The sequence below is a fragment of the Musa acuminata genome, chromosome BXJ3-6 (genome assembly GCF_036884655.1).
Source record: "Musa acuminata AAA Group cultivar baxijiao chromosome BXJ3-6, Cavendish_Baxijiao_AAA, whole genome shotgun sequence".
In the NCBI taxonomy this organism is placed as follows: Eukaryota; Viridiplantae; Streptophyta; class Magnoliopsida; order Zingiberales; family Musaceae; genus Musa; species Musa acuminata.
In genome coordinates this window covers 7345332-7360214 of record NC_088354.1, presented here as the reverse complement: position 1 = coordinate 7360214, position 14883 = coordinate 7345332, and the positions used below count along the sequence as shown (strand labels likewise).

General features: G+C 45.1%; 4 protein-coding genes and 1 long non-coding RNA gene across 5 annotated transcripts; 3 read left to right on the top strand and 2 right to left on the bottom strand.

The window, feature by feature from the left end:
- The first annotated feature begins 2343 nt into the window (after nt 1–2343).
- Nucleotides 2344–3895, top strand: LOC135640775 (bidirectional sugar transporter SWEET6a-like). Its single transcript, XM_065155509.1, has 6 exons — nt 2344–2420; nt 2642–2678; nt 2782–2998; nt 3098–3259; nt 3561–3680; nt 3770–3895. The coding sequence occupies exons 1-6, from the start codon at nt 2375–2377 to the stop codon at nt 3893–3895; spliced, it is 708 nt and encodes a 235-aa protein (XP_065011581.1). The 5' UTR covers nt 2344–2374.
- A 561-nt stretch (nt 3896–4456) lies between these two features.
- Nucleotides 4457–5032, top strand: LOC135639524 (uncharacterized). Its single transcript, XR_010496978.1, has 3 exons — nt 4457–4535; nt 4638–4703; nt 4996–5032. It is a non-coding gene; the product is annotated as an uncharacterized LOC135639524 (long non-coding RNA).
- A 68-nt stretch (nt 5033–5100) lies between these two features.
- Nucleotides 5101–6578, top strand: LOC135640774 (bidirectional sugar transporter SWEET6b-like). Its single transcript, XM_065155508.1, has 5 exons — nt 5101–5349; nt 5457–5618; nt 6133–6252; nt 6360–6425; nt 6528–6578. The coding sequence occupies exons 1-5, from the start codon at nt 5101–5103 to the stop codon at nt 6576–6578; spliced, it is 648 nt and encodes a 215-aa protein (XP_065011580.1).
- A 427-nt stretch (nt 6579–7005) lies between these two features.
- On the bottom strand, nt 7006–8001 carry LOC135639523 (uncharacterized). Its single transcript, XM_065153302.1, has one exon. It carries the CDS (start codon nt 7976–7978, stop codon nt 7148–7150), a length of 831 nt encoding a protein of 276 aa, XP_065009374.1. The 5' UTR covers nt 7979–8001; the 3' UTR covers nt 7006–7147.
- Nucleotides 8002–11355: 3354 nt separating this feature from the next.
- On the bottom strand, nt 11356–13729 carry LOC103987360 (RING-box protein 1a). The gene is made up of 5 exons (XM_009405644.3): nt 13442–13729; nt 13278–13328; nt 13095–13154; nt 11680–11751; nt 11356–11593 (listed from the first exon to the last, which is right to left on the bottom strand). Exons 1-5 carry the CDS (start codon nt 13590–13592, stop codon nt 11556–11558), a joined length of 372 nt encoding a protein of 123 aa, XP_009403919.2. The 5' UTR covers nt 13593–13729; the 3' UTR covers nt 11356–11555.
- Between the last annotated feature and the right edge of the window lie 1154 nt (nt 13730–14883).

Genomic DNA, 14883 nt, shown 5'->3' with positions numbered 1-14883 from the left:
TAAATTATATTCTTCTAATAATATTTTTATTAAATTTTTAATCACTTCATTTGTTGTAAATGATCTAACACGGGAGCATATCTTATAGAGGGGCCAAATAGAGATGGAGTCTATGAGTGGTGCACCATCCAAATTCATTTTTGTTTTGGCCACTATCAAGGTTTCATTTCAAGAATGACATAATTGCTTAAAACATTCTTCTTTTAAGGATCTAATTATCGCGTATATGACATTTACTCGTCCAAACATTATAGATACAGTGAATAAATTATCTTAATTTATGCGTAAGCCTACTTTGAATCATTAGACAATCATTAAATATCTTTTTCAGTACTTCAAGTGTATTATTGATCATGGCTTATTTTTTCAAAACAACTCTCCTCTATTGCTTCATACATTTTTTGGAAGTCGATTAGACTGATAATAAAGATGATAAGATATCTACTAGTGCTTATATCATTTTTTTTTTTATCAATCCAATCTCTTGGAGTTTTAATAAATAACATTATATTATAAGATCTTCACTGAATATCGAGCGGTTGTTTATATAATTATTAAACTTTGTTAGATTCAATCATTATTATATGAAATATTTATCATAATATCTAATCCTCTTTCTATATATTATGATAATATCGAAAAAATATATCTATGTGTTAATATTGTATTTCACTCTAAAATGAAGTACATTAAGCTAGTCATTTTTTATCACATTATTACATATTATGGAAATGATCATTTTGGTATCATCCATATGTTTTCATCGTACATGTTGTGCAACCTTATGCCATCGCCCGAGAGTCAGTATAGCTTGGTCCTATGCCGAAAGTACAAGGACGCTCATGTGGCTCTTTAGGAAAAGGAGACTAAGGGATTGAGGTCGGGTCGAGAGGCTGGTCCTAGGCTTTTGTTATGCCTTCATGGTCGATCCAAGGTGGAGCTTGATAGGTATTGTCCATGCTACGATCCTACACAATAGATCGATGTCAGGAGAGGGATTTCTCAACTCGACCCATTCGATGTTTAAATTAGTAAGTAGAGTTTTTGGTATCAAAAGATCCTCCTCCCTTCTAGGCTGGGAGGAGTTGATATTTATACCTGCGGAGGTGGGTCAATCATACGTGGGTTGTTAATGGTCGTCGACACTTTGTTCATCACACTAATGTGACGCGGACTTATATGGTTTGGATGAAGCTGGTCGGCCCGTATGGCTTCGGATGCTACGGGGTCGGTTGTACGCTTTTTGCCACATCCACTATGTTTTTATGTTATCACACGTTACATTATTCCACGTCGGCTCCTTGGTGGATATTATCTGTCGACATTCGGGTAGCGCCAAATTATTCCCTATCACGTGTAAGTAGTTAACATTGTTGAACCTCGGTTTGCACTTAGATGGTATGGCTAACTCATCCGGGTTAGGTAATATAAAATCAAGTGCCAAATGCCCATGCGGCGATGATGCCTTTCATCTCTTAGCACTCATAGATTATGCTATTATACTTAAAGACACGATTGAAATATCAGGAACACGGCTTCTTACGCTTGTTGTCATTGGAAGTTGTATTGGGTCCGCAGGCGGGTCCCACAGGGGACCTCCCACCGCGAGGCAGTTATGCAGTGGCATAATAATACGCAAGTAACAGAAAAAAATACGAGTTTGTTCACGTATCTCTCATGCCCGCACCCGCGCCCGCGCCCGCGCCCGCGCGCCGCAACCGTCACGATACCAATCGGTGATTAGACGCTTATCCAACGGCCCAAATTTGGTGATGCTCGTATTATCGGTAAATATCCTTATCCACACCGCAGGAAATTACGATGAAGGCAACTGAATCCATTATCCAAATCAACGAGAAACAGATGCTAAATTCATTTCCCGCACCTCGGTCAACGATGAACCCTCCCTCCCACCCATCTCGTGATTGGTCATATATGGGGCCCTTCCGAGTCCCACAGCCACGGCCAGGTGGCCACGACGTGTGAGTGACGCGAAACCCTGAACCGGCCGGGAGACTTGAAAGGCAACATATCTTTCACATATCGAGTCATCGGATCGTATCGCGGCGTTGATACGTTAATAAAAGCCCCCCAACATGAACTCAAGCGAATCTCCCCACTTAAAGAGAGCGCATCGAAACGGAAGCTTTCAAGAAGAGTTCGAGGAAGACAAAGCGGAGGCGACCCTTCTCCGAGATCAACCTAGACTTCTTCTTCTTCTTCTTCTTCTTCCTTTTGGGTGCGCGCCTTCATCGCTTCGCTTCGGTCCTCAGATCCCATGTTGTTTCCGCCTTTCCTCTTTAACCTTGTCTCCTTTCTTATTCTTGGTCGTCTGGTTTGCTAGGGTTTCAGTCCAAGTTAGCCACTCGCCAAGATGGTGATGAGCCAGCAAGCGATCCGCAGCGTCCTGGGGGTCATAGGTATTCATCCATCCATCAATTTCTCTAAACTTGAAAAGAACCCTAGTGATTTATTTTTGCTAATCTTTTTCCCCTCCTAATTTTTCACCAACAAAGTCAATCTACAAGATTTTGATCGCGAAAACAGCAAGCTTTTGTCATATCTGAAATCACCGAATGATGTCCAAATAATCCCATCAATGTTCGTTTCCTTATGTGCTGTTTACCTCTTTTGATTACAGGCAACATCATCTCCTTCGGCTTGTTCCTCTCCCCTGTGTAAGCTCTATATAATGCCTCCCTCTCCTTTTTTTGTTGTTGTCGAACTGTTCGTTTGGGCGGAACTTATAAAGATGCGGTTGTGACGCTGCAACGCCCACAGGCCGACATTCATAAGAATAATCAAGAGAAAGGCGGTGGAGGATTTCTCTCCGATCCCCTACCTCGCGACAGTCCTCAATTGCATGTTCTGGGTGTTCTATGGCCTCCCCATCGTCCACCCCAACAGCATCCTCGTCGTCACCATCAACGGCATCGGCCTCATCCTCGAGGCGATCTACCTCGTCATATTCTTCGTTTATGCTCCCCGCCAAGGCCGCGTACCCACAACATGACCCTTCTTTTCTTTTTCTATGCATTTCCGCCCCTTCTATAGTGACAATGACGAGGTATTTCTTTTGCCGATGGACGTACTTCAGTTGAAGGTGTCGAAGATATTGGCCGCAGAGGTGTCGTTCATGACGGTGGTGGTGGTGGTGGTGCTCCTGACAGCCCACACTCACGAGAAGCGGTCGCTCATCGTAGGGATCTTCGCTATCATTTTCGGCACGTGCATGTATGCTTCGCCTCTTTCGGTCATGGTAAGAAGTCCATAGCAATTCTAAACCTCATCTCTCTCTGCGTGAATCTTGATTTGAGTTATCGTGAAACCTCAGGGACTAGATCTTTGACGTGATCAAATAATGACCATCTAAATGTATGTACATATGTTTGATGCAACACATAGCATCACGTGGACGAATCTCGTCGATCGGATGCGTGACCTGATTCATTTTAGCCCACATTAAATGTTGATTGATTGAACGTCCATGTTCTTGGATTCTATGATGTCTCTCTTATCTAAAAATGGTCTTTATGATATGTACATGATGAATCGTGCAGAAAATGGTCATTCAGACCAAAAGCGTCCAGTACATGCCCTTTACCCTCTCTCTTGCTAGCTTCCTCAATGGTGTCGTCTGGACCAGCTATGCCTTCCTCCCATTCGACATCAACCTCGTGGTAAGCGCCTCGCTCCGACATGAATTTGACACTGTGATGTCCATGCTACGGTGCAAGCTGATGTGATCGTCTTTTGTCTTCCGACGCAGATTCCCAATGGTTTGGGTGCTCTTTTCGGCCTGGCACAGTTGATTCTCTATGCATGCTACTACAAATCCACACCGAAAGCAGGCACCAAGGCTGAAGTTGAGCTGCCCACGGCTTCCAATGTCTAATTCTCGTACTCCGCTCGGGAATCAATGAAAACGTCTCGTTTCATTGTTATCTTAGGTTCATAAATTTGGATAGATGCTCGCTCTTATGTTGATCTGAGCAATGATTGTTTCTTGTTTCTTATTTGGTTTTATTTTTTGAGTTGAGATAAGAACAGATGATAGATATAAGAGATGGCTTCTTATGAAACGTCTATCATTAGAATACATTCTATAGAATACTGTATCATAGTGAAATTAAACAAAAAAGAGAGCATTAAATATAATTAAAATGACAAGGTTGTTAGTAAACCTGACGAACGAATTATGTTTGGATCAAACGGGGGGAAAACAACAATGAGTAACTGAAGTGAAGACTGGTAAGCAAAACAACCTGCCCTCACTCGACGTGCTGCCGCGCGTCCCACGCTGAAACATCCTCTACCCGAGAATGGCATCAAGGCGTAAATAATAACAAGAGTTGGGGCGTTCAGAAACCGCCAAGCCTTCTTCCTATATAACCAACCCTCCATGCGAGTCAAAAGAGAGGAGAGAGCAAAGAAGAGGAAGGAGAGCGAGGGAACCCCGAGAAGAAGGATGAGACGACGCTCCTCCGCCGCCGCCGCCTACCTCATTTCAAAATCCACCTCGCCTTCTTCTTTTGGTTTTCCATCTTCATCGCTTTACTCCTCTTCGTGGATTTGGAGCTCTCTTTCCCTCTCCTCTTTGATCAGATTTCCGTTCTTTGTTTTGCTCATCCCGCTAGGTTGGGTTTTCGAGCTAGCTAGGCGCGACATGGCGACGATCGTACGCGACATCATGGGAATCGCAGGTATATATTCATATTTATTCATGTATCTAACTAACCCTAAGCCCAGTCTCTTCGATTCATGGTTTATCCTTCGTTTCGGCTACTCTCTCTCTTTCTTGATGTTCTCTATTCTTTTAGGTGAATGATGAAGATTTCACTGACTAATCCAGAATCGCGTTGCCTGTCGATCTAAAATCACCAACAAATATTATTTGATTTGCGATCTTGAAATAAACCCGACCAAATATTCCAATCGATTTTTCGTTCGGTAGATTTCAATTTTGGATGTGCTAATTGTTTCTTCTTTTCACAGGCAATGCCGTCTCCCTCGGTTTGTTCCTCTCCCGTGTGTAATCTCCTATGCCTCTTTCCGTTTCTCTCCGGGGTTTCGGTTCGAACCCAGAAAGTTCCGATTGCTATGTTTGGGCTGTGTTATTGTGATGCTTGCAGGCCGACGTTCAAGAACATAATAAAGAAAAAGGCGGTGGAGCAGTACCTCCCGATCCCCGAGCTCACGATACTCTTCAAGTGCATGCTCTGGGTGTTGTATGGCCTTCCCATCGTCCACCCCAACAGCTGCCTCGTGCTTACCAGCAACGCCATCGGTCTCTTCCTCCAGTCTGTCTACCTCACCATCTTCTTGATTTATGCTGCCCGCGAAATCCGCGTGTGTCTATGACCTTCCTTCCTTTTTCTACATATATCTATACCAGTTTCCTGGATCTTTGGCATGACGATGATGGAGAATTTCTTTTGTGAATTAACGCTCATCAGCTGAAGGTGCTGAAGGTGTTGGCAGCAGAGTTGGTGGTCATGACGATGCTGGTAGTGGTGGTGCTACAGGTAGCACACACGCATGAGAAGAGGTCGCTCATCGTGGGGATCCCCTGTGTCATCTTTGGCTCGTGCATGTATGCGGCGCCGCTTGCATTTCTGGTAAGACCAGACTTTTCCTAACCGGGGAAGGACTCTGTTTTCTCATCTCAATATTTGATTCAAGCCATCAATGCTATCTCTAGCGCAAAAATATATAGCACATCAAATGCCACAAAATTAGCTATTAATTATGTATAGTAAATATCTGTTTCGATATTGTAAAACAGAAAAGAAATATGTATATTGTAAAGAGGCTAATCAACGTTATGCATTGAGAAACATGTATAATTGTACTCATGTTTTTTATAAATCGATGCCAATCTTTCAGTTTTCCAATTTTGTACCAATTTTGTAGAACTTTCTAGATGCATTTTTGATGTGATGGCAGTCTTTCTAACTACATGTGTTCGATGTCACACATGAATTTGGTGAAAACATCTCTCTTCAAGCAGTGTTCCATTTGTCTCAGCTAGTCTAAACTTAAAAGAAGATTGGATCATGTCCGTCTTCTGGGCTATTCTGACAACTCTCTCATCTTTAATGGGTTTATGTGAATCTGTCATGACCATCGTAGCAAATGCTGGCGACCGGACGTGACCCGCACGTATCCTTCGCTCTATATGCTACCTGCTGCCTTAATGACTTTTTCTGGATGAGATACGCCTGCCTGCCGCCTCTCGACTTCTACGTCCTCGTAAGAGCCTTGATGACTGTATCATGGTTTCAATACTGAGATTAATGTGATGTGTTGTTGTATACTAAATGCAAGTTAACCTACTAATGTTTCGTTTGACAATGCAGATTACCAGTTATTTTGGTGCTGTTCTCAGCCTGGTACCACCGCAACTGTGGACTTGGTGCCTCATGGTTTTTTGCACGTACGACATGACAACTCTGAGTGAAGATCACAGATCCTCACCGCGGCTTCTACCATAAATACAAGTGAAAGTTCTTGGGACCCTTATGCAGATACGACATACGTTCGAAGTACTTGCTCGTAGAATACCTTCAATTTTGTAGAGAAGGGCAATCACGTAGGTTTCTGTTAGGATCAAACAAGATCAACCTCGCTTTGTAGCATATGCGTCTGACCCTTACAAAAGAGTCTAGTAATGGAAGCCGGGGATGTGGAGATCATTTTTCCACAACCAGTTAACATCGTCTTAACATCCCCAGGGATCACTTTCGTCCAAATAATAAGATTTCAAGCAACACCAGAACCAAGGTGGTCATATGATTTTTCCCTCTCCTCTCCTCTCCTCCCCTTCCCTATCCGTTCCAGTAAACAGTACGAACAGAATTTGCACCTGATTCCCCGGAAGAGAGGTCACGTGAATGTGAACACCACCAAGTTTTCAAGGCCGAGTCATCCTGTCCCATGTGCTCTTGTTTCGATAAAGTTAGCTCTTCGTTCAACGCTTCAAATTAGTTCTACGCTAGCAGAATCTTCTGGTTTTGAACCGATCAATCACTACGTATTCAGAAGGAAACATTTGACGGGAGAAAAAAAAAATCAAACAAAAACTCTACATGTTGTAGCCAAAAAAACAGAAAAAGAAGGGGATTTATTGAAGCGGAAGAGATTCAAATCAGAAGGGATGATGTGAGCGGCGGAGACCGGTCACTGGAGCGAACAACCCGAAGAGCTCTTGGCGGTACGGTAAGAACGACCGCCGCGGTGCCTTCAGCGCTTGCCCGTTTGGTCCCTTCCCATAGTACACCCGGTGGCCCGTGACCGCACCCGCCTGCGCCACCCGACTCGGTCTCTTCGCCGTCGCCGCTGCACCCTTAGTAGTGGAGTTTGCGATCTTCCCCTTTGCTGGCTGGGGCGATGGTGGCGCCTCCCCGAGGTACACGAACTTCTCCTTCCCGTCGCTCTGGCTCCGGCCGATCATCAGGTCCCGGAGACGCCACCGCAGCGACGACCCGGTGGAGGCGCTCTTCTTGCACCGGTCCGCCGCCCACACGCAGTACTCTCCGACAGCCTCGGGCTCCGCCGACGTCGAAGCCGACCGTGCTTCCCTCTCCTCGATCAGGAGCCGTCGGAGCGGAATTTGGTCGGCCATATCGTTGGCTTCCGCTGCCGCTTCTCTCTCCTCTGCGCCGGAGGAGGCAAGGAGGAGGTCGCGGTTGAAGACGGGGTAGGCGGGGACGATCCGGCCGCCAGAAAATATCTCGTCGGCGGTGATCGAGGGGGAGGCGTCCGGGTCCCTCACCACGAATGCGAACTCGAAGTCCTCGCTGGAGTCGTCGTCGGCGTCGTCCTCATCCGCCGCCTCTAGGAACTCGATGTGACGCGGAGGATCATGGTGGGTGATGAAGCTACAGTCATCGACCGCCGGGACGTCAGCGGATGCGGCGCTGCCACCGAAGCTGAGGCAGGCCGCGAGGGATGGCTCTTCCGGGCGTTGTGTTGTCATCTCTCTTCTTTCGCTGTTTTGTTAGCTTCGTCGATGGGAAGGATGGCGTTTATAAAGACCGAGGGGTGTATTTGTCATGGAATGGAGCGAATCTGACATGAGCGCCGACGGTAAAAGAAACGCGTGAAGGCGTTTGAATTGAGGACGACCGGCTTATGTTGACCACCGCGTCCGTCGTCTCCTTTCTCGAACAGGAAGTAGTAAGCGTTTACATTGGTAGCGAGCTCTCGCGCACGTGCAAAGCTTCTAGATGGTCAACGCGGTTCCCTTTGGTGGGGCCATCGACGTGGGATTTCTATGCGGATGCTGGATCGCCGTCCGTTTCAGATGCTTACGTCCTTGTGCGGGCGTGTGCGGTTTTCGGCGTTCGGGCTAAGTTTCCATTTCGCGACTGGTGGGCGCGCAGGAGATTAGACTGTGATTACCGTCTGTCGCTCCGATAGCAAAGTTGGCCCAAAACATCTTGGGCCATAGAGCTTGCATAGGCCCAGTTCCATCGAGCGAGGCCCGAAACGCTTGCCTCCGCCTGACCCATAAAAGATCGGGTACGATCACCGATGAGTGAGCGTACCGTCAACCAGTCGGATGACAAAATAGGGCCGAAATTTTTTTTTGGGGGGCTCAGAGCATTCAATAGCCACGTCTTATTCACACCTCCGGTCACTGGAATCTTGTAGATGTGATGGATCATCTGATGTGTTGTGAATCATAATGCATCTCTACCGCCGCCGTCGCACGATGGCATCGCCTTCGATCCAATGGTTTAGGCTTCTGCGACTGCCCCTTGCTCCCTCTCATCTCGTGCTATCACCTTTCGCCATCGCCTCCGTCTTCCGATGCACTGTTGCATCATGTCCTATCATTTCGCATCCCCTCGCATGGCGCCGTGCATACTCTTCTCATGTCGAGAAGCCGGCTACGCTCCTTCTCTTCTCATGCGTGAGCCTACGAATTAAACGCATCATATCTAAATCAATGTACTAATTAAACATAGGAGATCAAAACAAGATGACAATGTACTAATTGAATGTATGGGATTTAAACCAAGATGGGGCTACTACGAGTACCATGCATATGATTTAAGCTCAATATGCGATTACCCAATAATCATAATTGAGCCGGCCCGATATACATAGAGTGGGTAGGAGTACCTTCGTGTGAGTTTACCGCCCACCAGTCTGATGATAAAGTGGGCCAAAAAAAAATTTTCTTGTCTAAAACTCTTCAATTTTCTGTTCCTTATTCTCACTGTGGTGACCAGACTCTACGGACATATTTATATGGGCTTATCATCTCAAAACCGTCCCACCGGACCCGGCCTTAGACATAACCATTAGGAATCGACACCTCCGGTCAGCTTAACAGTTCCCAGTCCGTTGACAAAGTGGCCCAAAAACAATTATTTTAGCGTCAAATCCTTCAAGGCGGTCATTCTTATTCTCACCGGGAGTGATCAGAATCTTACCTTTTTCGGAGGGCCGGTTGCTTACGCCACTCCTAAAGCATCGTGTCATTCGCCTCTTCGTTGCCACCGCCCTCTCTGTGCCGCACTGGATCTCCACGCCTATCGCCATCTGCTCCCGTGCGACCTCTCCCGAATCCCTTTCATCTCTCGATACCCGAATACGATGCGTCTGTCAACATCAGTTATCGCAAGGGGGGGTTGACCTCCACCTTTTGCCGCCACCCTCCACCGCCTTTGCCATCCGTCGGACGCCACTACATCCGTCTGTCGACCACGATCGTCGTTCTGCCGGTGATGGCATCAAGCTCGGAGGACGAGAGTGCTATCGGTGCCGTGGCCCAGTGGGCTCCAGGCCAATAATCACGACCTGGCCGGGTGCAACAATGTTAAGTACGAGTACCGTCAGCTAGACTTACCGCCTGCCAATACGATGATATAAAGCCTCAAAAAAAAATTTTGGGCCTCAAAACCATCAAGTTTTCGCTTCTTCGTCTGACCGGTGGTGATGGGAATCCATATCAAAATATGCATATGATTTTTAGAGGGCTTCTGAAAATGACACGTGTCTATCTGCGACTTGTAAAGCATCACCTGCACGAGCTCTCGCGCACGTGCAAAGCTTCTAGATCGTCAACGCGGTTCCCTTTGGTGGGGCCATCGACGTGGGATTTCTATGCGGATGCTGGATCGCCGTCCGTTTCAGATGCTTACGTCCTTGTGCGGTTTACCACGTTCGGGCCAAGTATCCATTTCGCGAATGGTGGGCGCGCACGAGATTAGACGGAGATTACCGTCTGTATCTCGGATAGCAAGGTTGGCAAAACATCTTGGGCCATAAGAGCTTGTGGCAGCCCAGTTCTACCGATTGAGGCCCTCCCGACGGCCCAAAACGCTTGCATCCGCCCGACCCATAAAAGATCAGGTACGATCACCGATAGTGAGCGTACCGTCAACCAGTCGGACGACAAAATAGGCCCGAATTTTTTGTTTGGGGGCTCCGGAGCCTTCAATAGTCGTGTCCTATTCTCACCTCCGGTCACTAGAATCTTGTAGATGTGATAGGTCATCTGACGCGTAGCGAATCATAATGCATCACTGTCGCTGCTGGGAGGATGAGACCAATGGGCGGTGGCGCCACATCCGTGGACCATATGCTAGGTAGTAATCATTTAGTGACCACCACCGGGTTTGGGGTGTCCTCCGAAGTCAGTTGTGCAAGCGGAAATGAGAAGCATCAACCTGTTACTGCGTTGCCAACCCCTCTTAAACATACAATATGTATATACATACACAACTCTGGTTAAAACACCTAATGTGCCAGAAGTGATTCACGTCCACCTCTCCTAGCCAACAGTTGATTTGCCTTTTTCTCCCAATATCCAGTGCAGCAATACCCCTTGCTATTAACAAAAGGGCGTTTGGTTTGTTGGCCATTAGGTTACTTAGATCGGATTTAGATACAAACCCCTAGTGCCGTGAATGGATTTACGATCCGAAAAGGTAAATGTTGCAACCGCAGACCTGTTTACAAGTTAAGATTAGAATTAGAAAAATCCTCCATATCACATGAATTTATTAATTAGCTTTCGTTCCAAAGCTTAACCCTTTTTTCATCTCGACATCCAGAGCGCCACCTCAAAGTAAAACCCCACCGGACAGCACATGAAGTTGACAACACCATATTTCCATCGTTAAAGCTCATTATTTACAGCTGCTACGGCGGTAGCAGCAAGGAAGACCATACTTGAGAAAAGAAGCCCTGTTGTATATATGATAAGATGAGTGTTTGTTACTTAAAACCAAAATCATGTAAAGCAATCACGTCGGACCGACCACCAGTCCCGGCAATGTGTTTGCCAGCTTGTATAGCTTAACCTCTATTTGTTTGACTGCAACAGCAGCGTTCACCATATCAATCGGCAATGAGTTCAGCTGATATAGAAATTTTTCAATGGGCACGAGTTAATCCCAAGTGCAAACTTGACCACAGTAACAAACATAGAAAAATAATCCACATAAATGCAACATAGCAGATAGAGATTTCCTTCAAGATGGTTACTAAAGCAGGATCGAAGATGATGGAGGAACCATCTGCAGCGGCGGTCATCTGTTCTAATGACCATACTTCTGAAACTCCCACTCGCTGTTATCTGCAGATGTACAAAGTTTTTGTCAGCCACATGATGTACAATTGCAGGAGTTAAATTTGTGGGGGCAATATCAAAACAATGGATACCCAAAGGACAAACTTGACGAGTCTTGAGCCAGCGACTGATACAATGGAAATGGAAGGCATGATTACAGACACCTGTTTCAAGCAAAGCATGTCCAATTGCAGTCGATCAATAAATCACTATTTGGATACAATGTGTGTATAGGCATTTTGCTCAACAACTCGAACTCCACCTTAATAAAGTGTGTGCTCTTTTTCTCCAGTCATGCATTGATATATTATTTCATCAGAAAACAAATATAAGCTTATACTAAACATATGTAAAATATATGCAAAAACTCCCACATATCCACATGCACTCGTATCGACAACATACGCACATGTAATTTTATTGATCAAACCAGGGTATTCTGCGACCACTCACTTTCTCTGGTTTCAATAAATCTAGTACCCCAAACAAATTCGACCAGATATAACGAGAACGAAGCAAAGTTTGATTGAGCTAAACATGCAAATCAGCTGCATTAACTTACAAAGTTTAGAAAAAAAAAAGCAAAATCAAAACCAACGTGCCAAAACGACAACTACGTAGATGTATTTGTGGCATTTGTGACATTATATGTATATGCAGTCCGTTGACATGTTCACATAAGGTCATGTGGTCTCCATACATGGTTCATTGGATATATGAAATCTCATGAACTGCATAAGCATGAAAATGCAGTTGTATATAGAATTTAAATTCATCCTCTTTAGTATTATTTAATCTATTATCGTTATTATTTGGTATTAAATACATGATTCATGTTGATATGACCGAGAGCTTCTACCTTTCTTATGGCATCTAACTTAAATAGCTACATCCAACATATGTGTTATGCAATACCTTGACCATCCACATATTGCAACTGCTTTTCAGAACATCGATCCAAACACAATCACGATTTAAATAAAATACTTCAGGTTTCTCAGTGTTCTATCTAAACAGAAGCAAAATACTTCACATCCAGAGTATGAATTCCCTTTTTCGCAAAAGACAAAATTTCCATAAATTTAGATATTGCTCATCTTTAAGTAGCACCACTTGAATCAGTAAATCGTAGTTGATTTCTTACAGATGATACCGAAGTTTGCAAAACAGATATCATTGCCTATGAATCAGTGACACAGCATTCAGACCTAAGAATAACACTAATTGCCAACATCACCACCAGTACATGTGTTGAGACAAATATATACACATTGACAGACTTAAGCTATGCAAAGAAAACAGTGATCTGCACTACCACTCGAGCAACAAGAACGGAAAAATCACAAGGACAAGATGCATCACACGGTCAGTTGTTAACCGAATTCTAATAAAAGAAAAGAACATTTCATACGGTTACCCAAAACAAAAAAGAAAGAAAGAAAGAAAGAAAGAAAACCCTAAAACCAACACGAGTAGCTTAAATCTGTGATATATATATGATACATACCCCAAGCCACCGTGCACTCTTCGCTAGTCGCACTAGCCTGGTTAGCCTGGCATTCGATGCCTGCAAAAAAACATGAACGTCGAAACCCCCCATAAAACAAAGAGATCGGGAACCGTAACCCTCATATACACAAGAACAAGACAGAGAAAATTAAGAAACCACAGTGGGGTAAAGATAGCTCACAGAGGTCCATGATGTGGTTCCTACAAATAGCACAGTTATCCACCACGATATCTGCCGCGATTCCATCAAATCGATTCGTTAATCGAAGAGATCCAGGGATAACAGACCTTAAAAGAAGAAAATTCAGACCAGCTGCTACGAGGGTTTGTCGATCGGGCACATACCCCAGGCCCAAAGGGCGACAGCATTCCACTTCTTGATCTCGAACCTCTTCGGCTTCTTCGACGAGGAGGACGCCGTCGCTGACGGCCCAGCAGCGCTGTTAGACCCCTCGCCGGCCGGAACCATATTGATATCCGTGTCGAGGGAAGCCATGGATCGAAGAGAAGAGTGAGCGTTAGGAGACGGCGAGGAGGGGCGACGGCGATCGGCGTTCGGCGTGACCTCTCCTCCTATCGTTTATACGGCCAACAACGGATGGACAAGATCTCGCGTTCGATCAGCCGCCGTTACCCTGGTCGGTCCAAACGTGAATTATTTAGCAGACTAGGCTCAGCCCATCTTAGATAGTATGGGCCGAAACCCAAAGGACCTCACAGAAGGGTTTGTGCTCTTCATTGACAGGAGCCGTGAGGTAAATTTGTTGGTTATTGATTGCTGGTCTCTTCATCGGTTGTCCCACCACCCTATCTCGTTCTAAACCCAAACGCCAGGTAGATTACATACAAATCAGTTCTTTTGGAGAAGAGAAAGGGTACTGCTTAGGACAGAGGGCTTCCTCCACTGTTCCGTTAGATCCATAACACAATCCAAACACCGGAAGGCCTTTTGCCATCATTCTCTCTCCTTCCTCACTCGTCTCACGGCCGTCTCTATTTATGCCGCCTCGATCACCGGCCATTCCTCCGCTTGACGCGTGCACACCGATGATCCCAGCGACAACCCTGCCCCCAGCACTACAACGATCAACCTCTCGTTGAAAAACTGGTCACCGAAGAAGGGCCATGTGACCATGGGCACGCCCGCGCTCACGGCCTCTAGGCTCGGGTTCCACCCGCAGTGCGTCAGGAAACCATCCCACGGCCTCTCCTAAAACTATTGTATGTGGGATGCAGGGTACGAAGCTTAGGATAGCATTTCCAGAAAACTACGATGAGGAAAGTAATTTTCCAATATAAGTTGCAAACGGCTATATGAAAACTCCATTCTCAATAAGCATGCCAAAATTATTATCCAAAGCGAGAAAACAACAGCAGTAGTGAGGAAGAAATAGATTTGCTACAGAATTTTCATATCCACAACGATCATTTCATAGGCTAATTATAATCACCCATGGCATGCATTAAAAGGTATACACTTCCTCTGTAAACTCCCTTCATCAGACAGGACACAATTTCTTAATGTACGGACACATCTGATCTATTTTTCCCCCCCTCTTGTTACGTACTCATAATAAAAAGGATTATTATTGGATAAATATGAATATAATCATGTATAAATATACAACTGCAGCATTGTAGCAGACTAAGATAGGACAGTTCTCTAGATAGTTTAAGAGTCTGACAACTAGAAATTTATTTAAACAATTTTTTTCATAGAAAGCTTTAATGCTCAATATAAGAAGAGACATAGAAAGCAAAACATAGATCAGAATTTGGAATTGTAC